The 22,142-nt window shown below is 32.8% G+C and overlaps 1 protein-coding gene across 1 annotated transcript; it reads right to left on the minus strand.

Moving 5' to 3' along the window:
* Window positions 1-395: 395 nt before the first annotated feature.
* On the minus strand, window positions 396-10,852 carry LOC127813130 (glutamate--cysteine ligase, chloroplastic). The gene is made up of 16 exons (XM_052353910.1): window positions 10,675-10,852; window positions 9,540-9,880; window positions 7,982-8,132; window positions 7,631-7,738; window positions 6,390-6,482; window positions 5,015-5,098; window positions 4,811-4,879; window positions 4,663-4,733; window positions 4,512-4,580; window positions 3,951-4,044; window positions 3,713-3,802; window positions 3,541-3,621; window positions 3,102-3,194; window positions 2,594-2,674; window positions 2,431-2,500; window positions 396-733 (listed from the first exon to the last, which is right to left on the minus strand). Exons 2-16 carry the CDS (start codon window positions 9,869-9,871, stop codon window positions 645-647), a joined length of 1,575 nt encoding a protein of 524 aa, XP_052209870.1. The 5' UTR covers window positions 9,872-9,880; window positions 10,675-10,852; the 3' UTR covers window positions 396-644.
* Between the last annotated feature and the right edge of the window lie 11,290 nt (window positions 10,853-22,142).

The raw sequence follows: 22,142 nt of genomic DNA on the forward strand, positions 1-22,142 counted from the left end.
TGTGTTCGCCTAGCGCCTAGGCCAAGTTTTAGAACACTGGCTGACAGGAAAACTAGCCACCTATTTTGGATAAGGACAGCACATCCACACATTGTGAACCTCATGGCCTTGGGTACGGACTTAGAGATATAGAAAAACTACAACAAAAGCAACACAACTGAACAAAACATATCCTCACTTCATATGTTTATGGTGTTATGGAAAATACCTTCAAGAGATTGCATGATAATGAACTGGAGTTGGAAGGCTCCAAATGCCTCACTGTACCAAGATGTTGACCACTGCAATTCCAACATGTAGCTAAACAGTCAAATGTTTCAAACAAAGGAATTCAATGCAAACGCCTTGGAACAATAATGGCCTAGTTCTACGAGTGTTAAAAGAGAGTGTGGGAGTTAACTTTGGGTTAACTTGCAAGATTTTGATAGTTACTAATTCACCTCATACATTGTACATTACATAGAGTTGCATGAAAAGCTTCATCCAAGCAGACAGATCATAGTTTTATCCCACTAAAATGGTAGTCATGGGCCTTGAATCTATTCAGTTGAGGATGAAACCAACTTAAATTACAGCCAACATAAGGAGGAGATTACAAAACAGAAGACTATATTGGTGACTTGCACCAAGATATGCAAATCACCTCAATATAGAAGCTCCTGAAAAACAGGGTCTACGGATTGTCCCCACTTCCCATGGTACATCTCCAAAAGCTTCTCTGCAGGTGTTACGCCTGTGGAAAAATACAAATAAGAAAAGAAAGATTAATAGGGAATTCGGTGCAATCATAACCCAGAAACCACCACCACTAAGCTTTAATCCCATTGAGTGAGAACTGCTACATGATCCTAGTATGCCAGTCGTCTACCTAAAAGCCAACTAAGCAATTAAACAACAACAAACAACATATCCAGCCTTTATCCCACTATGTGGGAAAAGCCAACTAAGCAATTGTTTTGTTTTAATTAGTAATTATGTCTCATATCAGATTTTTCTCATTTGACAAGAAATCCGATTATTTACCATTTTAGGCACTGAATATAGGTGGCTTTATAGGCAAACATTCCTGAGATCTCTTTTTGAAGAGCTACCTCATAGGCACCAAAAGGTTCTTTAAGGTTTTGAACTAAAAGAACCCTGTAGTTTTGAGGTTTAACTCATTAATATACACTAAATAAGATTTCTTATTTCAAAATAACTTCAAATTTCCTCTGTTATCTTTGCTTTTTAAACAAGTTACTTTTTCAATTGTTTTTAATTTATATTATCATGTTTTTAGTTTTGTTTTTTCTTGTATAGCCACATATTCATCAAACATTCTCAAACTTAGTTACAGTCGCATCTTGCACATTTGGTATTTGAACTACCCAACATTCCATGTCCTGTAACGAAGTTCAAAACTGGTCTCATAGTTCAATAAAACTTCTGTTTTGACTGAAACAATTGACAAAACCCTACTAAAATATATGAGCAGAACTCTGGAAGACCATCATAAAGACTAGGCACAAACATTATCCCCATCTCTCTGGGCCCCCTCGGCCCTTCACCTATGGGGTTCAGATAGTGAATCCGGTTGAAATAGCAATTTCTTTGGCAAGGCTAGTTTTAAAGAGTCAGGTTACTAATAATCTCAAGCCAATGGAGCCAGAGTGCATTAGACAAGCAGTGAAAATTTGCAGGTTTATCAAAGCCACTGCAAGAGCATAATATGCTGGAGTAAGACCCAGGTGTTCCAAAATGGGGACATCATGCTAAAAAATGCTCCAGATGTCATGTGGAGAGTATCACCCAAGAAAAAAGTGTTCCTCTTGTTTTCAAAATAATATTTTTATTATTTGAAAAATGAGTTCCTGTACTACCATTGCTATTAATACTATAAAATCAATACTACAATAACTTCTTGATATTTTACATTATGTAGTATCACTATCACCTTATCAATTAAAATATTAATAGAAATATTGTTAACACTACTAATATAATATCCATGGCGTTGACAATAATGCAATATACCATAATAATTAATGATATTGATAATAGAATTTAATGATATATAAAAATGTAGTGATTCTAAAACTAATTTATTATTATTAACATTATAATGTTCACATTACATTTTACTCTTATTTATATATATAATCATCAAAATATCACTACCACTAGAATATCATTATATGACTACTTATAGTTATATAACAGTTTCAACTGAGTCACTATAGCATATAGCAACACCACTGGTTACCAAAAGCACACATCTGGTGCCCATTTCTTAATCTGAGAATGAAATAACAGATCTAGTGCATCAGTTCAGGCCACATCTTAGACCTCAACAAATGAATGATTGACAGCTTCCTGTTGCCTCATGGTCACAACATGCATAGAAATAAGTGAAAGAAGAACTGGTAAAAACATGAGAACTAGATGAGCTACCTGTTCTAACCACTTCGGCCACTTCATTCAAAAATCCCATTTCCTTGAAGCCTCTCCTTTCCAAGCCATCCTACAAAAGAACGCAGAAAATCATAAATTTTTCATATCATCAACATCATGATCAGCAATGAAGACAACAGTACAAGAAATTTAATTGAATTACCTTTGCGAATTTTATTACATCTTCTGCTACATGCCTCAGAAATCCATCTCGAAATGGCGTCTTAAGACCACTCCTTGGCACCTATCATATATTTTTTGGGATTAGTTTTCTTATCTTGATCGATAACAAGATTCTATACAAGAATGTAAGCTAAGTATTAATTCAATCCAGAGATTATCTTTCAAAAACGTTAAATTATTGGACCAACAAATAGCAATTAACTAGCTGACTAATTATATATATGTTGGCAAGTGAAAATGGCTGAACAAGCATATAGAAACAAATAGCTGATTTGTCCCTTATAAATGTCTTTGCGGTCAGTTGTTTTAACAAACAAATAGAACATTTAACTAGAAGTTTGCACAAGCCAACAATAAATAAAATATCAAAATAAAGGCTGATGTCAGTTTGTGATAGGGAATTCTATTTTATCTACCAACTACTAAAAGTACATAAAGGGAAGATTAGTCATAAGTTAGCACTGCCATATGTTCATTTAAAATCTTACCTTATTTCTCAGCATCTGTCTTTCTTCAGGGGTCCAATCAGATGTCATGTCTATCACATTTTGCAGAGAGACCTCGTCATACAATATACCCACCTAAAATTTGAAATTCCATGCCATAAATAACTATATCTGAAATAGGAAATCAATTAAATTATATTACCAATAGAAACTAACAAACACAGGCATCAATTATCACATAAGACTGACAATCTACAAATGAAGTGGCAGGAAACTTGCAAAAGGTAGTCATAAATCAATGTATTTCATTATCTGTTTTCCTATGTAATCAGCAAAAGTTACTCAAACGTGAATAGAAACAGAAACAAAGGTGTATCATGGCCTAATCAAAGAGAATCCTCAAAGGGTAATGCTTATTCTCCCCAGACAGTTTGGCATAAATTGGTTGACTATATATACAGAGATCAGAGAGACAAGATACCCAAAATGCAGGCAATGCACATAACCTCCTCCAAGGCCCCCCATCAGCACCTCTCATCTCCAAGTATCTCTTTAACCTGACCTGAGTGGAATAAGTGCAGTATGACTTTTAGCAAGCAATAACAGACAAAAAAAAACTTTTCTACAATTAAACTCCAAAAAGAAGCTCAAACCTCAGGGAATATTGTTGTCAAATGATTTTCCCAATCATTGAGGGTTGGCAATTCACCCGGAAGTGGTGGAAGCTTTCCTGCCAGAAAGTCCTGCACCAATATCATATGAAAAACATCAAATATAAAATAAACTAGACATGAGACAAAAAATCAAGGAAGAAAATAGATGGAAGCAAAGCCAAGAAAGCCATAAAGAAGCCTTAAGACAGAAAAGAACCTAAAAAGGATAGATGGTTACCCTGAAGGACATCCCAGAACAATCAATGTACTGCTTTTTCCGATAGACAAAATACATTGGCACATCAAGTGCATAATCTACATACTGCTCAAAACTGTGCCCAGAAAAAGACAACGGGGATTATCATTACATCAATCAAATTATATGAACTAGGGAGAAACAAAAACGGCATTAAAAATCTGACTACAGTACTGAAGAAAAATCAACCTAAAAGCCATGAGATTCTGGTCCGTAAGAAATTAATGAACCTAAAATTTTATGCAAGAGTAATATGACTTTTTATGCAAATTTCTTCTTTCCTAGACATAAACTAGATAGACATTTATGTTTCTAAAATATCTATACATCCAAATACTGCTCATGAACCAAAAGATACCTTATAAACTATAAAGAGAAGAAAAAAGTTGCATTCGTTCATATAATAATTTGTCCAGCATGTCTAGATATGTTTTTTGTTATTCATCATCCAAATGTTAGAAAACCATTTTACAAGAGAACTTAGAAAATATTAGCACATATATATTCTTTGGATGCATTCAGCTAAAGAATACATGAACTTACCTGAAGGAGTCATCAAAAACAAAGGGGAGCATGCCAGCTCGGTTGTTATCTGTATCTGTCCAAATGTGGCTGGTGAAACATTCAAGGTGTGATACATCAAACTTATTGAAATAGTAGAAAACATAAAAAGTATATGGTAATTTGTAGAAACCTTCTCATACTAAGATAACCATTCGGCTTTCCTTCAGTGAAAGGTGAATTAGAAAAGAGCGCCGTTGCAATCTGTTTCATGTATTAGGCTGGTTAGGATCCAGACAGAAAGAAACTCTAATAAGAAGAATAAGGAGCGAGTTTCATACAGGTTGCAAAGCAAGACCAGCACGAAATTTTCTGATCATGTCAGCTTCAGAACTGAAGTCCAAATTGACCTATTTAAGCAAAAGATGACATTAAATCCATGTCATTTAGAGCATGAATCATAGATTTACATGTCACATGTTTACTGCCTTAACAACCTTCGAATGAGCTGACTGAAATATAAATAAATATGACATTTCTCACACCTGAACAGTGCACGTCCGAAACATCATATCAAGTCCAAGGGAACCAACTTTGGGCATGTAATTCCTCATAATCTCATATCTTCCCTGAGCCAAGATTTCTGTTAGGGTGGATGTAATTGAAGTCTTCAAATAGTCGCAACTCACGATGGATTAACAGTACAAGAAGGCTACATTATTTCAAGTATGTAACTAACAGATCAAGCAGTAAACAAAATATGTTTTGTAGGGAAGAAAAAATATGGGAATTCAATAAACATCTAATAATCAAAATGAACATATAAGCAAATGGTGAAGAAACCGAAGTCTGATGGCATTCCTAATGTAGGGATATAATCCGAGAGTTTAAACGATCAATGCGGAAATTTTAGAAAATGCCCTAAGCTGGTGAACTGACCCGGTTTGGCCAGTTCACTGGTTCAACTGTGGTTTGGCAAGTAAATTGTCTGGTTTTATGCCCTGAGCCAGACCAGTTTTCTAGCCTGTTCTCGGTTCATCCAGTCCGGTTCAGTTCTCAGATCACTGATTAAAACATAATGGCTAAGATAAGTTTCATTATTTTACAAGCCTTACAAGAAGTCCATTATCAGGAAATGGGTTGCATCTGAAGGTGAATAATTTTTACAAGATCCTCTTGAAGGGAGTAATCTTTGAAAGGATATAGAAGAGTTTTTCTTCTCCCTCTCTTTTCTCAAGGAAGAAAGCTTGGAAGATAGTGTGTCACTCTTCTAAGTTATCTTTCTCCTCTATTTCTTGCTTCAATAAATATAAAATAAATAAATAAAAGCACAGCCTCCTTATCTGAACAAAAAATGTACTCAAATTTCTAGTAGAGAATAGCACTTATAATTTTCAAATGGTGCATATGACTCCAGCGATACCCTTCTTAGAGAATCTTAAAAGAATTGAGTGGTAAACAACAAATAAATTCAAACTAGTGCAAGCCTCCATATAAATATAGGTGGCAAATATTCTCTAGCACCAAACTCATTATAAAAAGGGGGTGAAGCAAGTGCTGTAGCATCAAACATTTGACAATGATAAAACAGAAAGGGAAAATTTGTGCTGAGTGATGTGTGTCTCATTTTCAAATTTCTCTACAAGCATCCTTCGAAAAAAATGACTAATACAGAGCAGAAAATGCTTTGAAGAGTAGATATAATAAGAGGAAGTAATTGAATTTGGCAGCCCAAACTACAAAGTCCATCAAAATTCATAAGTTGCGCCAGAGTTCTGTTTCCACTGCTTCTAAATATATCAAACTTTCAATCTGTGAAATATATGAGAACATATACCAACTCCACTGATCAAAGTCACCTAATAGATTCGCATGTATATCCAACTCAATCCAATAGATTTAAGGTGGAATAGATAATACCTTGGGCATTATAGGTATGTCCTTTAGGCCCCATTTGGGCTGGAAACCAATTCCTAAGAATCCAATTCCCATTTCCTCTGCAACAGCTTTGACCTGATTACCAATATAATATAAAGTCAAGCATTGACTTCTACAGGATTTATTACAAATTTTTATCTCGAGCAAATTAGTACATGCATTCCTTAATAATTGGAAAGAAGAGAGTGGGAGAGCATTATCATAAAACAAGAAGAAAAAAAAAAAAAACTTGTTTTCTGAACAAGAACAACAAATTTCAATGATCAACTTGAAAATAGAACAATAAAAGAAGAAAAACAGCTACTAAGCGTGATTCTTACAAATCTGAAACATGTGACAAAAGTCCAGCATTTTTTAACAGTAGTGAGTAGGGTGAACAACCTACTCAAAACTGGAATATGGACCTTGATATTTAGGGTCAAATTTGGTAAGTGAATGCTGACAGGCATCTGTATCCTTTCCAGCACTAGCCACTCACTTCGAACTTCAATTTGTTCAGAAAATTTCCACATGCAAAAAGCCTCGAGACAAATATCAGGGCCCAAACATCCAGGCTTGTACATGGCATTGCATCTTGACTAATGAACAAATCCTAAAACATTTTCCCCAAGAACATATGATTATATACATTCATATATGATTGTGTCCTAAATCTCAACTATAATACTTTAGTCTTCCTCCATATCAAGTGCAATATGAATCTAGTATCTACCAAAAGTCCTTATTGTCATACATAAGACTTAGAATCAGACCTGCCTCATCATCACCAACTGCGCCTTATCCTAACCAAGTTAGGGTCAGTGGCATGACATTCAAAATATCAATTGACTTCTAAAAGTCGCATTGACAATGCAAATCCATGAGAAAGAACATTGTGGCAGAATTTTACGTCAAATGCCCTTCCTAATACATCCCCCTCTTGCGAGAGAATGATGAGATAAAGTTCAACCACCATCTTCATATGGGAAAATTTCGTCAGATAGCAGTGAATGGTGAGAATCAACATGGTCATTTTCCATCACATTGTGATATTGTGAAACTAACTTGTACAACATGGAAACAAAACTACGAATCAGACCTGTCAGTCATCCGTAATTTATGTACCTAAAAAGGTGATCATATATGATCGAGAATGGCATAACTCTAGCATAGCTTGATCGAACATTTCATAATGAAATAACTACGTATCTCCATCTATGTCAAATTAAACATTTTACACAAACCTGGTACAGGTGTGAATTAACCTCAGCACAGGTTTGATGTAATGTCTCTAAAGGGGCACCACTGAGCTCAAACTGCCCTCCAGGTTCTAGTGATATGCTTTGCTTTCCCTGCAGAAGATTAATATGAAGTCCCCTTCAAGATACACCAAAAGAAAAAAGCAGATTATTGTATTCTACTTCAAAGAGAAGGCATTCCATGAGAACCAAAATGGAAAATGTTTATTGGTCTGATGTCAAGCATATCATCCTTAATAAAGTATAAACCATACAAGGTCAAAACTTGCCATGAATTCAGATAACTCAAATTTTTATTCTCCCATTTCAGAAATTAAAAAATGATAGAAGATTTACCTGTTTGAGTCCAATAATATGGTCACCCTCCATTACTTTTTCCCATTCAAATCTTTCAGCAATACCATTAAGTAGCTCTGCTATCTGTTCATACTTCATAGGCCTTAAAGTTTCTATCTCAAAGCCAAACTTTTCATGTTCTGTACCTATTCTGCAAAAGGAACATGATTAAGTTTAAAAGTTAACAGACTTGCCAAAAGAACAAAAATTAACAATTTAAAGAAGACTGAGACAGTATTATTAAAAGTGCGCTTATGCGCAAAGCGCAATTATCGTGTAGAAGAAACTGATCCAGTATTTGGCAATGACTTTTCGACATGGGGTGCTGTTCCTAGTATAGCTAGTCTAGAAAATATTAGAAGCAAATGAGGCAAAGCAACAACTGGAACACCAGCTTCAACTTCTAATTCATGGCCAGTTTTGGTTGAAGTTGTCAATTAGATGGCTTTGATGGGGAAGATGAGGAGCATTATAACGGTAATGATGAAAATGACTTTCTTAATCCTGACTAAATCAATGAAAATGAATTAAAAGCCCTCTTTTATTCTCTTTAGCAAGATTTTTTATCTTGACAATATTATCTAGTAATTGAAAGCCCTCTTTTATTCTCTTTTAGCAATAATTTTCAGCTTGACAATATTATCTAGTAATTTAGTAGTTTTATATTAACTCTTTAATTTTTCTAACATATATGTGCCTTTCCAATTGAGTATGCGCTTGCACTTTGCCCCTCACGCATAAGCTCTAGAAGGCCTTTGCGCTTGAGTGCGCTAAGAGCCTCTAAAAACACTGGGTAGCGGGAAATTTTTAGCTCATAACAGCAAACAAATTATGGATTTGTTTTGTACAACAAAACAATAAAATTGAAATTTAGGAGCCAGAGCAAAAGAAACATAAAGTCATAAACTTGACAAAACCAGCAGAATTCAAGGCTAAGTCAATGGCAATACTGAAACACCCAAGAGTTTGACAGCCAATGCATCCAAAATACATTTCAATTGTATTAAAGTGGAAAGGAATTGAATTTTGTCTGTCTATTAAAATTAATGACAAGAACCGACAAAATAACCTACTTATCAGTGATGAGATGTTTGAAATGATCAATGAGATTACAACACCGACAAAACAACCAACTTATCAGCAATGAGACGCTTGAAATGAATAACAATATTACAATACCGACAAAGTAGCCTATTTACCAACAATGAGATGCTTGAAATGAAAACAAGATTACAATACCGACAAAATAACCTACTTATCAGCAATGAGACGTTTGAAATGAAAAGGCAGACACAATAACTCTCACAATGGTCTCATGAGCAACAATTCAAATAATTAAAAAGTAAAACATACAGAATCCACTAAGATGAACCCACCATGTACTTATTGTTGCAATTTAGAGTTTAAATGATGCTAATCAAGAATATAATCAAATTAACTGCACGAGCGATTTGCTACAAGATAAGATAAACAAACAAAACATGCAAGTATCTGCACATAAATTATTAACAAGAGATGCCACAGAAACCTAAGTACAAACAAGAGCCAGAAGTTGGACCTCCATTTCTCCTTAGACTTGCACCCAGAAGCAAGGTATGCCACGAGATCTTCTTTTGTCAGTGGCTCTGTAACAACAACAGCATCATCTGTAGGAGGACTTGCTGCAACAATGGTATTGTATCTCCCTTTGTAACCCGCACCGTATAAATGAAACCTTTGTATTGATTTTCTAGAATTGGATGGAAAGGACGGAAAACTTATGAAAGCTCCCTTTATTTTGGAGGACTCCATAATGTTTCCTTTGCTGAAAACAGTATCATAACTTGTTTTACATCTTAAATTCTTGGAAATGATATAGCAAGATGGATCCACCTGGGACAGAAGCGCCATGATGCGCCCCTGCAAAGTCATACATGCAACTTCTCAGTTACAAAATAAAGTTACCCAAAACTAGCCAGTCAGTTCATGAACAAATAAAGTTGACAACTCTTTTCAGCAATCCATGATAACATTAACAGAACGCTCACAGAACTCATTCTCCGTGAGTCTGGCTTTAACTTTGATCCACATCAAATGATTAGTGTAGCGAGATAAACCACCAAATCAATCTTAAACCAGATCTATAGTAAATAAAACAATAACATGAACTCCCCAGCCATTAACTTACCTTCCGAACCTTTTCCAATTACCCAGAAATTTTAAAATCCCCAACCGATTTGCACTATATTTGTTGGGAACTAGGACTTCCAATAAGCAATCAAAAATTTAACTTGCTCGCAATTACCAACAATCTATTCACTTACTTCTCATTTTCCAAGCTCAAACAAAATATAAATAAATAAATATATATATATATATAATTTATCTTGCCTCAATTCTCTTTTCCACCAATTTCCCTCCTCTCTTTTCTGTTTCATTTCACTCCCACACCTTCCACTCCCAGATACGTCCCTAATCATTCGTCGCCTGGCTGATGAGCAACAAATCTAATTTATCATCATAAGAACAAAGCCACGTGGTAGGTTATCCCAATCTACTGCAGACTAGATCTATCTAACGGAGCTAACACTATCGGGAACCAAACAAAAACCAATAGAGCGTCCAGAAACACTCGAAAATCAGAAGGCCATCAACATTAACATGCACTCAAAGCCATAAACAAACACGCGTATTCGACGAATGCGCCACCTGACCTGAGCGCAAGAATTTTAGGGTTCGGCGCTTTTGTTCGGCGTCGACTGCGCCTTTCTCTTCAGCCTTACTTTCTCCTCCAGAAATGGAAGAAATCAATGTGCAGAGAGAGAGGGAGAGAAAGATTCAACCCCTTCTTCTTCTTCTTCACACTTCCCTTCTGTGTGCTTGCCTTCGCCGCTGATGTGAGAAATAGAGAGAGGTGGCGTTGTGCGAATCGAGGGATTATAAAGTGTGGCCCTATCCAAACTTTTCCGCTGTGGTCCCTATCCCTGGTGCTCACACGTCAGCAATGATCTGGAGATTCGAAGTGTTGTAATGGAATTTGTTTCTGTGGCGGCCCTAACTATTATTCCCAAATTTTAATATTTGAATTAATCGTAAAAAGTACTTCCATATTTTTGAAAATTAGTTTTAATTCTTTATTATTAAGTAAATAATTTTAATACAAAATTTAAATTTTATCTCTAAATGTACATGTACTCGAACTCAAATTAATGTTTCATAAGTAAAAAGTTCACTTAAAGATAAAAAAGTTTAAAAGCTCGGTATATCATTTTGGACTAAAAATAATATCCAAAAAATTGAATATATTCGAGAGACGTCTCCAGGAGAGACAATAGACTATAATCAAACTCTAAATCCAAGATTTATCTCGTAAATTTTATCTTTTTTGGGGAGAGGAGTTGGGAATAAAGCGCAAATAGGATAACCTTGGCATCCGAAAATCTTTCTTAGAGTTGTGAAAATGATAAGACATTATTTATGAGTGGATATCAAAATACCAATGATACTTATCAGAAAGCGTTTGCTCCTCAATAAATAGATAAGCTCTCATTCAAAAAATAGCACGCCTTTGATACTAATTTTAATACTGCATTCAAGTATTCGGTGAAATTTAGTGTTTAACTTAACCATTGGAGTGATTAAATGGCACATAACAGTTCCCACACAAACACTCTGATGCTTAAGTTATATACTAAATTTCAATGAAGACTTGAATGCAATATTAAAATGGGTATTATAAGTGTATCATATTTTTAGAATGAATACTAACAGTGATCACGTGCATGGGCCCACGCCCCCCTCGTTAGCAGGCAAATGTTATGTTGCCCGCCAATGGGCAACATAGCATTCCTCTGAATACTAATATATTTATTTATAGAGAAACATAAAATTTATGATTATTATGGATAATATATTTTTTTTAATTAAATTCTCATACAAGTTATCTTATTTGTTATTTATTCAGGACCTCTTTCAAAAAATGAGAAATTTACTAGACAAGATCCGTGACGTTACAACTTCCCGGAACTTGGTTAAAAGTCCCAAAGAGACTATAATGATCTCTCAATTTCTTCGGATAATCTCTCGAAGACATTTTGCATATACAAGAGGCGTTTAATTTTTCGTATAACATTTTTAGTCCAAAATAATACTTTGATCTTTAAAAAAAAAATTCTTTTTATTTTGTTTTGTAGTGAACTTTTGTCCATGAACACCAATTATCATAACTACGAAATAAGAAAGTATGAATAAGACATGATTGGGGCAGAGAGAGAGAAGCTTGAAATTGAACTTTGAATGGTACATTGAATGGAGCAGTAACCGCCTCATTATTTGATTGAAATTTTGAATTGGGTGTCTAAATTTTGATTGAATGAGATCAAAATTTGAAATGGGTTTTCAAATTTTAGTTCTTATAAGATTTAATTAATTTTAAAATTTGATTGTAATGAATATTATATTTTTATTTATTAATAATATATAGTATATTAAATTTTATAAATTTAAATATATATTATGTATAATGCTGACCCTTGTCTTAAATTTTAATAAATCCACCTTGTTTTGGACAAAGCGCATCGTTTTTAGTTTCGAAATAAATTTATTAATTGATAATAAATATATCATATTTTGTAATATTTTATTAATTAATAAAAAAAATTACAATTAAAAATATATTTATTGAAATTTAACTACTATGAGTTTACTCTCCTATTATATGCATATAATATATTCATATTTTTCAAAGATTTTATATTGAAAAATAGAAAAACAAATATTCACGATCGGATCGAATTAGTCCAAAAATTTTAAGAATCCAAATCTTGGTCCAATATAGTCACCAATCTAATCTAAGGCCAATCTAATTTAGTTTGAATCAAATTATTTAAGACCTATTCTCTTTGTCATTTTTAGCGTGTTTTTAGTTTTTAATTTTTCAAAACATTGAAAACGTGTTTTATTTGTTATTTTCAAAAATGCATTTTTGAAAACAATTGAAAATTTTGTTAACAAAAAAAAAAATGTTATTTTGAGTGTTTTTAGCGAAAACACACTGAAAACTCAAAAATACGAAAAACAGTTGCGCCCCCACTGCACAGACCCACATCTCTCATCTTTTTCCTATCTTCTCCTATTTCTCCTCTATTTTCTTCTGACTGTCGACCGCCACAGCCATCGCCATCATCGTTGGCAACTGCTTCCGCCACCGCCACTGCAACCACTGCCGTCGATCGCCCTCTGTCTCATTCCTCTTATCTTCTCTTATGGCATCCCACCGCCATTGCCATCACCGCCGTCGATCGCTTACGCCGCCGCCACCGTCGTCGACTGCCCCCATCGCAAACCCTTGCATTGCGTTCGTCGTCGATCACCCCCCGTCTCATTCTCCTATCTTCTCTTTTGGCCAGCCACTGCCACCACCATCGCCATCACCCCTGCGATCATTTTTGCCACCACTACTGTCTACCGCTTTCGCCACCACCGCCGTAGAGCGCCCCCATCGCAGACCCTTATGCAATTTTTTTTGTTTTGTTTTGTTTTATTTTATTTGAATATTAAATTCAATTTGTAATATGGTTTTTTTATATTAATTTTTTTAAAGATATTTCTAAGATTTTTCAATTACACCTATGATCAATTAATGTTATGTTATTTTGTAATTTATAATTTATTAATAAATATTTAAAGTATGTCATAGATTTTAATGTTTAAAGTTGATATTTCTAAGATTTTTGGATTTTTTTTGTTATTCTATTATTAGATATCTCTTGTATTATAGTTTAAAGTCCTTTAATTAAATTTATAATATATTAATAAATATTTACAATTTACTTTGAATCAAATTTATTGAATAAAATATTATAAAAACAATTTTTTAAAATAACAAAACAAACGCGTTTTTTAGTTTTTTATTTTGACAAACAATTTTTCAGAATGATAAAAAGAACGCGTTTTCAAAAATTTCAAAATAGAAGCTCAAAACATAAAACTGAAAATAAATTTAAAACTGAAACACGAAAAGAACACCACCTTAGTCTTAGCACTACTTCCAAATTAAAATAACGTCAAATTTTGTTATTAATTTTAATTATGGATTACCATCACATCATATCTAATTAAATTATTAAATAATTATACATAACATTCATTCTTTTAACACCTAAAAATTAGTTGAATGATGATAAGAGATTATAGTTTTTTAGAAAATTTAATATAAATAAACATTGGAAAGGGTACATATTTTTCTTTATACAAATGTTTACCATTATGTTCAACTGTTTTTATTTTTAGCTATAATGTCATTTCCACATATATTCTACCACTGCAGTAGTTTTTGTTAAAATAAGTAAAATAAGAGAGTATCAAGATAATGTCGAAATGCTTTCCGAACCAAAATATGAATAATTAAAATAAGATGGGAAAATATTTTAATATTTTTATCAAACTGTTTGTTAAATTTTTTGAAATACATTAGAGAACACAAATGTCATTTTTTTCTTATTTGTAAATATCAAAATATGCTTATCTGAGGGGGACAGAGATAACCATATATTGAAAAATCAATATAAGAAGTCACATGACTTTTTTTTCAATGATCATCAGATAAATTTAACAAACATGTTAAAAATAACAAATATCTAGAATACTTCCTATATTTGACATTTTTCACCCTATATATTGGTTAACAAAACTATCTAAAAGTATTTTGTAGGTGTATTTATGGGTTGTTAGGTGAGAGCAAAAGTTGGATTTACCAAAACTAACCAAATTGAATCAATCGAACATCGAACTTGTCGGTTCAGTTAAATTTTTTTCTTACATAAGATTGATTTGGTTCAATTAATTTTTCTCAAAAATTTGGTTGTCGGTTCGATTTTTGGTTGAAATAATTGAACTAATCAAATTGACCAAACTTTAAAATGATTTTATTTTAATATTTATAAAATGACGTCATTTTCTTTAATTTTGTGTATTTTTTATTGATTTTTTTGATTTTTTTGCATTTATTCGGTTCGGTTCAATTTTTCTTATCAATTCAATTTAATCGATTAGTGAGTTTTGGGTGGCTTTGGTTCAGGTTTGACACTAACCCAAAATCAAATTGATCTCCATTGGATTTATAAAATTAATCTAAAATTGAATTAGTTCATATACAAAAACAAACTAACCCAAGCGAATAAAAATCGAGTTAGTTAAGTTTTGTTTTCAATTCCGATTAAAAAGGGAATCACATCTGTGTTAAATGTTTATAGTTAGTGAAAAAAATATTAATATAATAGTTAATGTGTAATATGTGATGTATTAAATAATAATAAAAATAAAGTAAGAAAGTGATTTGACAGTTCGATCATTGTCATACGCAAAGGCCAAAGATCCAACTTGCGATTTACCTTTCCTGACGTACTCAAAGGCACAAGTACCGAAGGCCATGCAAGGACAATCATCCAAAATAAGAAAGTGATTTGGAATGGGGTGGTCGTGCATAAATGTATGCATATGTATTAGAGTTGGAAAATGGGCAAGTCGACCCGTCTCCCGTCTGGCCCACTCATTTCATGGGCTGGGCCGAATCTGGCCCACGAGGAAGGTGAGTTGGGTTGGGCAATGAAAAATAGGGGCCCGACACGGCCTTTAATAAAATAGTCGAGTCGAGCCATTTTGGTAGACAACCCTAATTTTGGTTACCACCCCCATTTTTAAGTGGGTCGGGCCAAGCCGCGAGCCACAAAGCACTAGCCCAGCCTGACCTATTTGCTATAGTATCGGGTCAGGCCGGGTTAGGTTGGGAGGCGAGCCGACTGGCAGGGCCCATAATGTAGCATCTCAAAAATTTGGAAACAAGTAAAAATAATTAATTTGGATGTTGTGGATATCTTAGAATATTTAAGAATTTTTGAGAAATATTTATTTATGATATTTTAAAGAAATAGGAAATTAAGGTGATTAATTAAATTAATTGAAAGTAGTTATGAAAATAATAAAATAAAATATAGTAATAACAATAATAATAATAGTAATAATAAGAAAGTAAATCAAATTAACTTAAATTAAATTAATTACTTAATATATATATATATTTATATGTGTGTATGCATGGCGTGGCCTTGTCTTGGCCATGTCTTTTTATGGCTTTAATGCCATTGAGTTGTGTGCAAATGAGATAAGCTTGGGCAGCAAGGTGGGAAGAGCAGCGCGCGGGGAAGGAAAGAAAGAAGAAGAAGAAGAAGAAGAGGAAGAGGAAGAAGAAGAAAGGGAGGAGAAGAAGGAAAGGAGGAGGAAGAAGTAGCGCGCAGGGAGCAGCGGGCGCGGGGAAGAGGAGAAGAAAGGAAGAAAGAAGAAGAAGAAAATGAAGGAAAGAAAGAAAAGAAAAGAGAGGAAAGAAAAGGAAATAATGAAAAATAAAAGGATTTTAAAATTTTTGGCATAGGAAGTGATCAGGTATGTGGGTAAAAATTTGTAGAAGCGTGATATGTGTAAATTATAAATTTTGCGCGATTAGAAATAATTAATTTACGTTCCAGTTGTGTTATTTGTTAGGAAATGAGTTAATTCGCATCGGGAGCACAATAAAGGCTGAAATCAACCATTTTCAGGCAAGCTCTTAACCCTCTTCTCACGCTATTTATTTCCCGTGAAAGTCTTTGAGGTTTCTTGTACTCTAAACCCTTCCTCACCGTGACTCGGTTCTACGCACAAATAATAATAATCCGCATAGTAACCATTTTATGACTTTTATTTTATTAATGAGTTTATTGTTAATGAGATAAGCTAAGTAAGGATGTCATGGCGTCTTTTATTTCAACCGTCACGGAGCTTCGTATCGCTCCGCTTTCCTTGGGAATGATGCCGAACTCGTTGGGGTTAGGTTCTTAGAGAAATTGGTTATGGTCAGAATTAGGAAAATGTGTTAAAGAGTTTATTATGTATGTTGAGATGGTTTTCTATGAATAAGGAAGAATGAGAATGATGTCATGATGCTATGTGATTATGTACATGAAAAGTTATGGAGAAATGTTGTGTAATGTTAAGTTTAGAGAATCTAAAGTTAATAGGGTCAGTAAGTGTGTCTAAGGGTATGGATACAAAGCCACTGACTGTTGACCGTGGGTCGTGGCAGTTGATGGCTGGATGTATGGGCGCTAGTCATCGGTTGTTACGATAAGCGCTAAACGGCCAGAAGAGCTGGTACTCCAGATTCCCGCCTTGGTTTGTGCATTTCATGATGTGTGTGCTACAAAGGGCTGTGTTGCATTCACGTGGGGACATGCTTTGTATGTGATGGGTTGTATGAGCATTTGCATGACCCGGTTGGTCTAAGAGCCAATTTGGGTACCCTAGGTAAGCATATGCATTTAGAGCATGCTGCATGTGTGAATTCTTATGTGTGGGCGTAGCAAGGCCTGATGCTTGGTTTATGGGGGCATTGTCATCATGTTTATGCTACAGAAGTCCTTGCATTTTTTATGTGTTGCATTGCATGGTTCTAAAGTTACTGTTATTCTGGACGGGAGTACCGTGCCAGGTGTCGGGAGTATCGACTCATGTGAGCTTCGGCTCGGCTTAGATGTTAGCTCGGGATTGGCCCGAGGGAAGTATGATTATGTGATGTATGACATGATGAACATATGGAAATATGATGGGAATCAGGAAAAGTATGTAACAAGTATCAGGAAAAGACAAATGTTGAATGTCAGGAAAAGCCGACCATGTCAGGAAAAGGCTGGTCTAAGAGAATGATGATATGGTAGCCTATGTTCGGTTACAACATGTTTGTATGTGGGACCCGGGTGCCAATGTTTGACTTATGTGGGCCCCTGGTTCCTTATGTGTAGTTAATTTTATGTTATGCATGTAGAAGTAAGGTACGTATAGCTCATGACATGGCGTGATTGCATTGGCATGAATTGCATGGAGTGTTATGGAAAGAGTCATATCCTAAACCCTCAGCCTTTCTTTCTAGAGCTTGCTAAGTCTCGCGACTCATGTTTGTTTTACATCATTCTAGGTCAGCATATCCTGAGATCGCAGGTGCGTTCATCGGGATTTGGGTCCAGGTCGTCAAGTCATGGTAGCAAGTGCAGAGCTCTCTCAAAACTAGATCCTGGCGGTCATCGAGTCTTTGATAAGGTTAATGTTTACGTTTTCGAAGTTTGTCGTATGTTATGTAAGCTCAGGTGGGCCCAAGTAATGGATGATTTTGTAAAAATGATTATGAGGTGTGAAATGATAAAAGAATATGATTTTAATAAGGATTTTTTTCATGAGTTGTAGTTGTGTGTTGTTCGGTATCATTTTAGTAATGACCCTCTCACGGATCCTCTTGGTACTCGGGGGCTCCGGGAGGCGGGCCGTTACACATAAGCTACCCAACCTATTTGCCAACTTTAATATATATATATGATATATATTATAATAATAACATATTAAATATTATATTAATATCAAGAAGGGAATTAGAAGAATGCACTGTGTAGGTTCCAACACACATATAAATAAATAATATGTACATTATGTCAACATATAATAATATAGTAATAACACATGATAATCTTAGAGAATAAGTCAAATGATTGGATCATGATAAATTGAAATTCGTACCAATAGGTCACGGTTCAACTCCTTGTTCTACACAGTAAGGTAAAGATTCCACCTGCAATTTATCTCATTTGTCGAAATCAATAGCACAAGTGATGGGAGACCACACAAGAACGATAATTTCAAGTAATAACACATGATAATATCTTTATATATATAAGTATGATAGTCTGAAAAAAATAAATTCCCCCCAAAACTTGTATTAATAATTTGCATTTAGTAATTCGCATTAATAATTAAAATTTTTCAATTGCTTTGAAATAATAAGTACTACTTATTGTAAAATTAATAATAAATTTTAAACATACGAGTTTTTCAATTCTAATCACGGGTTTTTTCAATACATTATTGTGTGAATATTAAATATTTAATTAATTCGTCAATCAATCAAGAATAAATAATATTTATGAGGAATATGAATAAACACTTAAAGTATTAATTAAGTTACAAAAAATTGTCTATTAAATAAAATCTTATCTTTATATAATATAATAATATATAATATCTTTATATATATAAAAATGGGATAGTCTGAAAAAAATATTTTCCCCCAAAACTTGTATTAATAATTTGCATTTAGTACTTATTGTATTAATAATTTAAATTTTCAATTATTTTGAAATAATAAATACTAATTACTATAAAATTAATAATGAATTTTAAATACATAGATTTTTCAATTCTAATAACGGGTTTTCCAATATATTATTTTGTAAATATTAAATATTTAATTAATTCATCAATCAATAAAAAATAAATATTATTTATGAGGAATATGAATAGACACTTAAAGTATTGATTAAGTCACAGAAAATTGTTCATTAAATAAAATCCTATCTTTATATAATATAATAATATATAATATATTATATTAAAGTATAATAGTTTACAAATTTTTTTTCCCTCAAAAAATTTGCCAAGCTGTTTTTGCCTCTGAAATTTGTATTAAATTTGCATGAATTTTCTTAGAAATATTAATAGACAACTTGAACTTTTAATTAAGTCATAAAAAATTGTCCATTTATTTAAAATCTTATCTTTACATATTTATTCTCTCTCTATATATAATATTAAAATAGAATAGTCAAGCAAAGTATTTTGGCAAATGTCAATAAATGGTGAATTTTTTCCCTCAAAAAGTTGAATTAAATCAAAGGTAGTGATTAATTAATTTTTAATTTTACTTTAATAATTATATTATAATTTTGAAAATGTGATATCTTATCAAATTCATAAAAAATTATTTAAGCTTGGCAAATGATTAGTGGTTAATTTTATAAAAATTTTGTTATAATTATACCCTTCTTTTGATCTTAAAAATAGTTTAAATTAGATATTAATATATATTTTATGGTTATATGCAAGTTTAAATTGAAAAATGAATGAAATGAAATTTTAAAGTAAAATTTAATAATAATAATAATAATATATAAAATTATATATAATACATATACATCATTATATGCATGCATGTAATATATATATAATATAATATAATATATATATATATGTGCCATGTGTAATACATATATAATATATAATTTATTAATAACATTAAATTATTTTTATTTTTTTAGGCATGAAGAATTCAAGCCCATGAAGACTTAAAGTCCATGAAGAAATCAAACCCATGGAAAAATCAAGCCCATAAAGAATTCAAGTCCATGAAGAAATCAAACCCATAGAAAAATCAAGCCCATGAAGAATTCAAGTCCATGAAAAAATCAAGCCCATGAAAAATTAAAGTCCATGAAGAATTCAAGCCCATGAAGAATTAAGGCCCAATTTGAGCAACCCATGGAAGATATTATTTGGAGAAGGTCCAAGGATTATTTTTAATCCTAATGAAGATTAAAAACCAATTTATAGAAATCTATTTTTATTTTTTATGTGAGAGCTTTATTAGGTGTGTTTTTTAGCTAAAATCCATTTAACTATTAGGTGGATATTATAGCTAAAATCCATTTAACTTTATGAATGCTTTATTAGGTATGTATTTTAGCTAAAATCCATTTAATATTAGGTGTGTATTATAGCTAAAATCCATTTAACTTTAAGTGTGTGAGTGCCCATTAGATATAATTATGTCTAGTTGAATAATTGAAATTATGTGGTTTATATTGCATCTTGTGGCCTATAAATAGATCACTTGATTGCATTTGTAAGTGTGATTATTATTCTTGAATCAAAGTTTAGTTGTTTCCTTATAATTCTCTCTTTGAGAATTGTTCTTGTTCTTTCCCCTTTTCTTTAGTATTCTCTCTTGTGATCTTACTTCCTTCATTTCTTCTTTTAAATTCTTATGTCATTTATTATTACTTTATTATTCACCGCCTAAATGGCCGGTTAATTTGTGCCTTTAAATTTCTGCAATTTTAATTCTTGTTATTTAATTATCCACCGCCTAAATTGACGGTTAGTTTATGCCTTTAAAATTTCTTGTCATTTAAATTCTGTTATTTAAATTACGTCGTTTAAATTCATGTCAATTAACTTTTAAATGGAAATGAGTAGCTAAATCTAATCTTGGGTTAAGGCAAGGACAGTGTCCAACGCCAATGATTCCCAAAGAAAGCTGCGCTTTAAATAAGTAACATTTAAATTCTGTTATTTAAATTACGTCGTTTAAATTCATGTCAATTAACTTTTAAATGGAAATGAGTAGCTAAATCTAATATTGGGTTAAGGCAAGGACAGTGTCCAACGCCAATGATTCCCAAAGAAAGCTGCGCTTTAAATAAGTAACATTAATTTAAATTTCAGTATGAGTGTATCTTAATTATTGAGAAATCACTAGGTTTGGATTGGAGCGTAAGCCTAACTTAGAGCTTTCATGCCATGTATGAGAGTTACTAGAACTGGAAACGCTATCATACCCAAACCCGGATGATTAATTTAGTTCTTTTGTGTATTAATTGCAATTGAATTTATGGTGGTTGCTTAAATTAGAATCCCGCATGTCATGTATGGGGATTGCTTAACCTAGAACTATCATCATCTCTAATTGCATTTAATAACAAACCCTCATATCTGAAATTAAATTAATGTTGCTAATCTTTTATGCTAAAATTTGGGAATCAACGGGTTGGCACTGAAATTGTCTTAACTCAAGTACTATCCAATTTTATATTCTCACTTAAAGTATTTATTTCAATTACTGCCTTAATTTATTTCCTAGTATCTGTTGTTTAAAAAACCATAAAAAACCTTGTTGCCAATTTATCCAAATGCGTGTGTGCTTGTGTGACATTCTTTTTATTTTGCCATAAATAAATCTCTCAGTGGACGACCTGGACTCATTCAGAAAATATAAATTTAAATTTGGACTACAACTGCACTCGTACACCGACGAGTATAAACCTCTCACCTAAACAAAGAAAAAAATATAAAATTTTTATTGTGTTTTGTTTTGTGTTTTAATTGCAGGGTGGGAGTGCAGTCAGCAAATGCTTGGATTTTTCAATGCTAATTAATATTTAAGAAATCATATTTTTAAGACTATGGAAGAAATCAAACTTCATATTTTTAAAGTTTTGTTATTATTGAAAAACTTATTCTTACTCATATTTAAAAATTTTAATTTATA

This window comes from Diospyros lotus, chromosome 11 (assembly GCF_014633365.1).
Source record: "Diospyros lotus cultivar Yz01 chromosome 11, ASM1463336v1, whole genome shotgun sequence".
Classification (NCBI taxonomy): Eukaryota; Viridiplantae; Streptophyta; class Magnoliopsida; order Ericales; family Ebenaceae; genus Diospyros; species Diospyros lotus.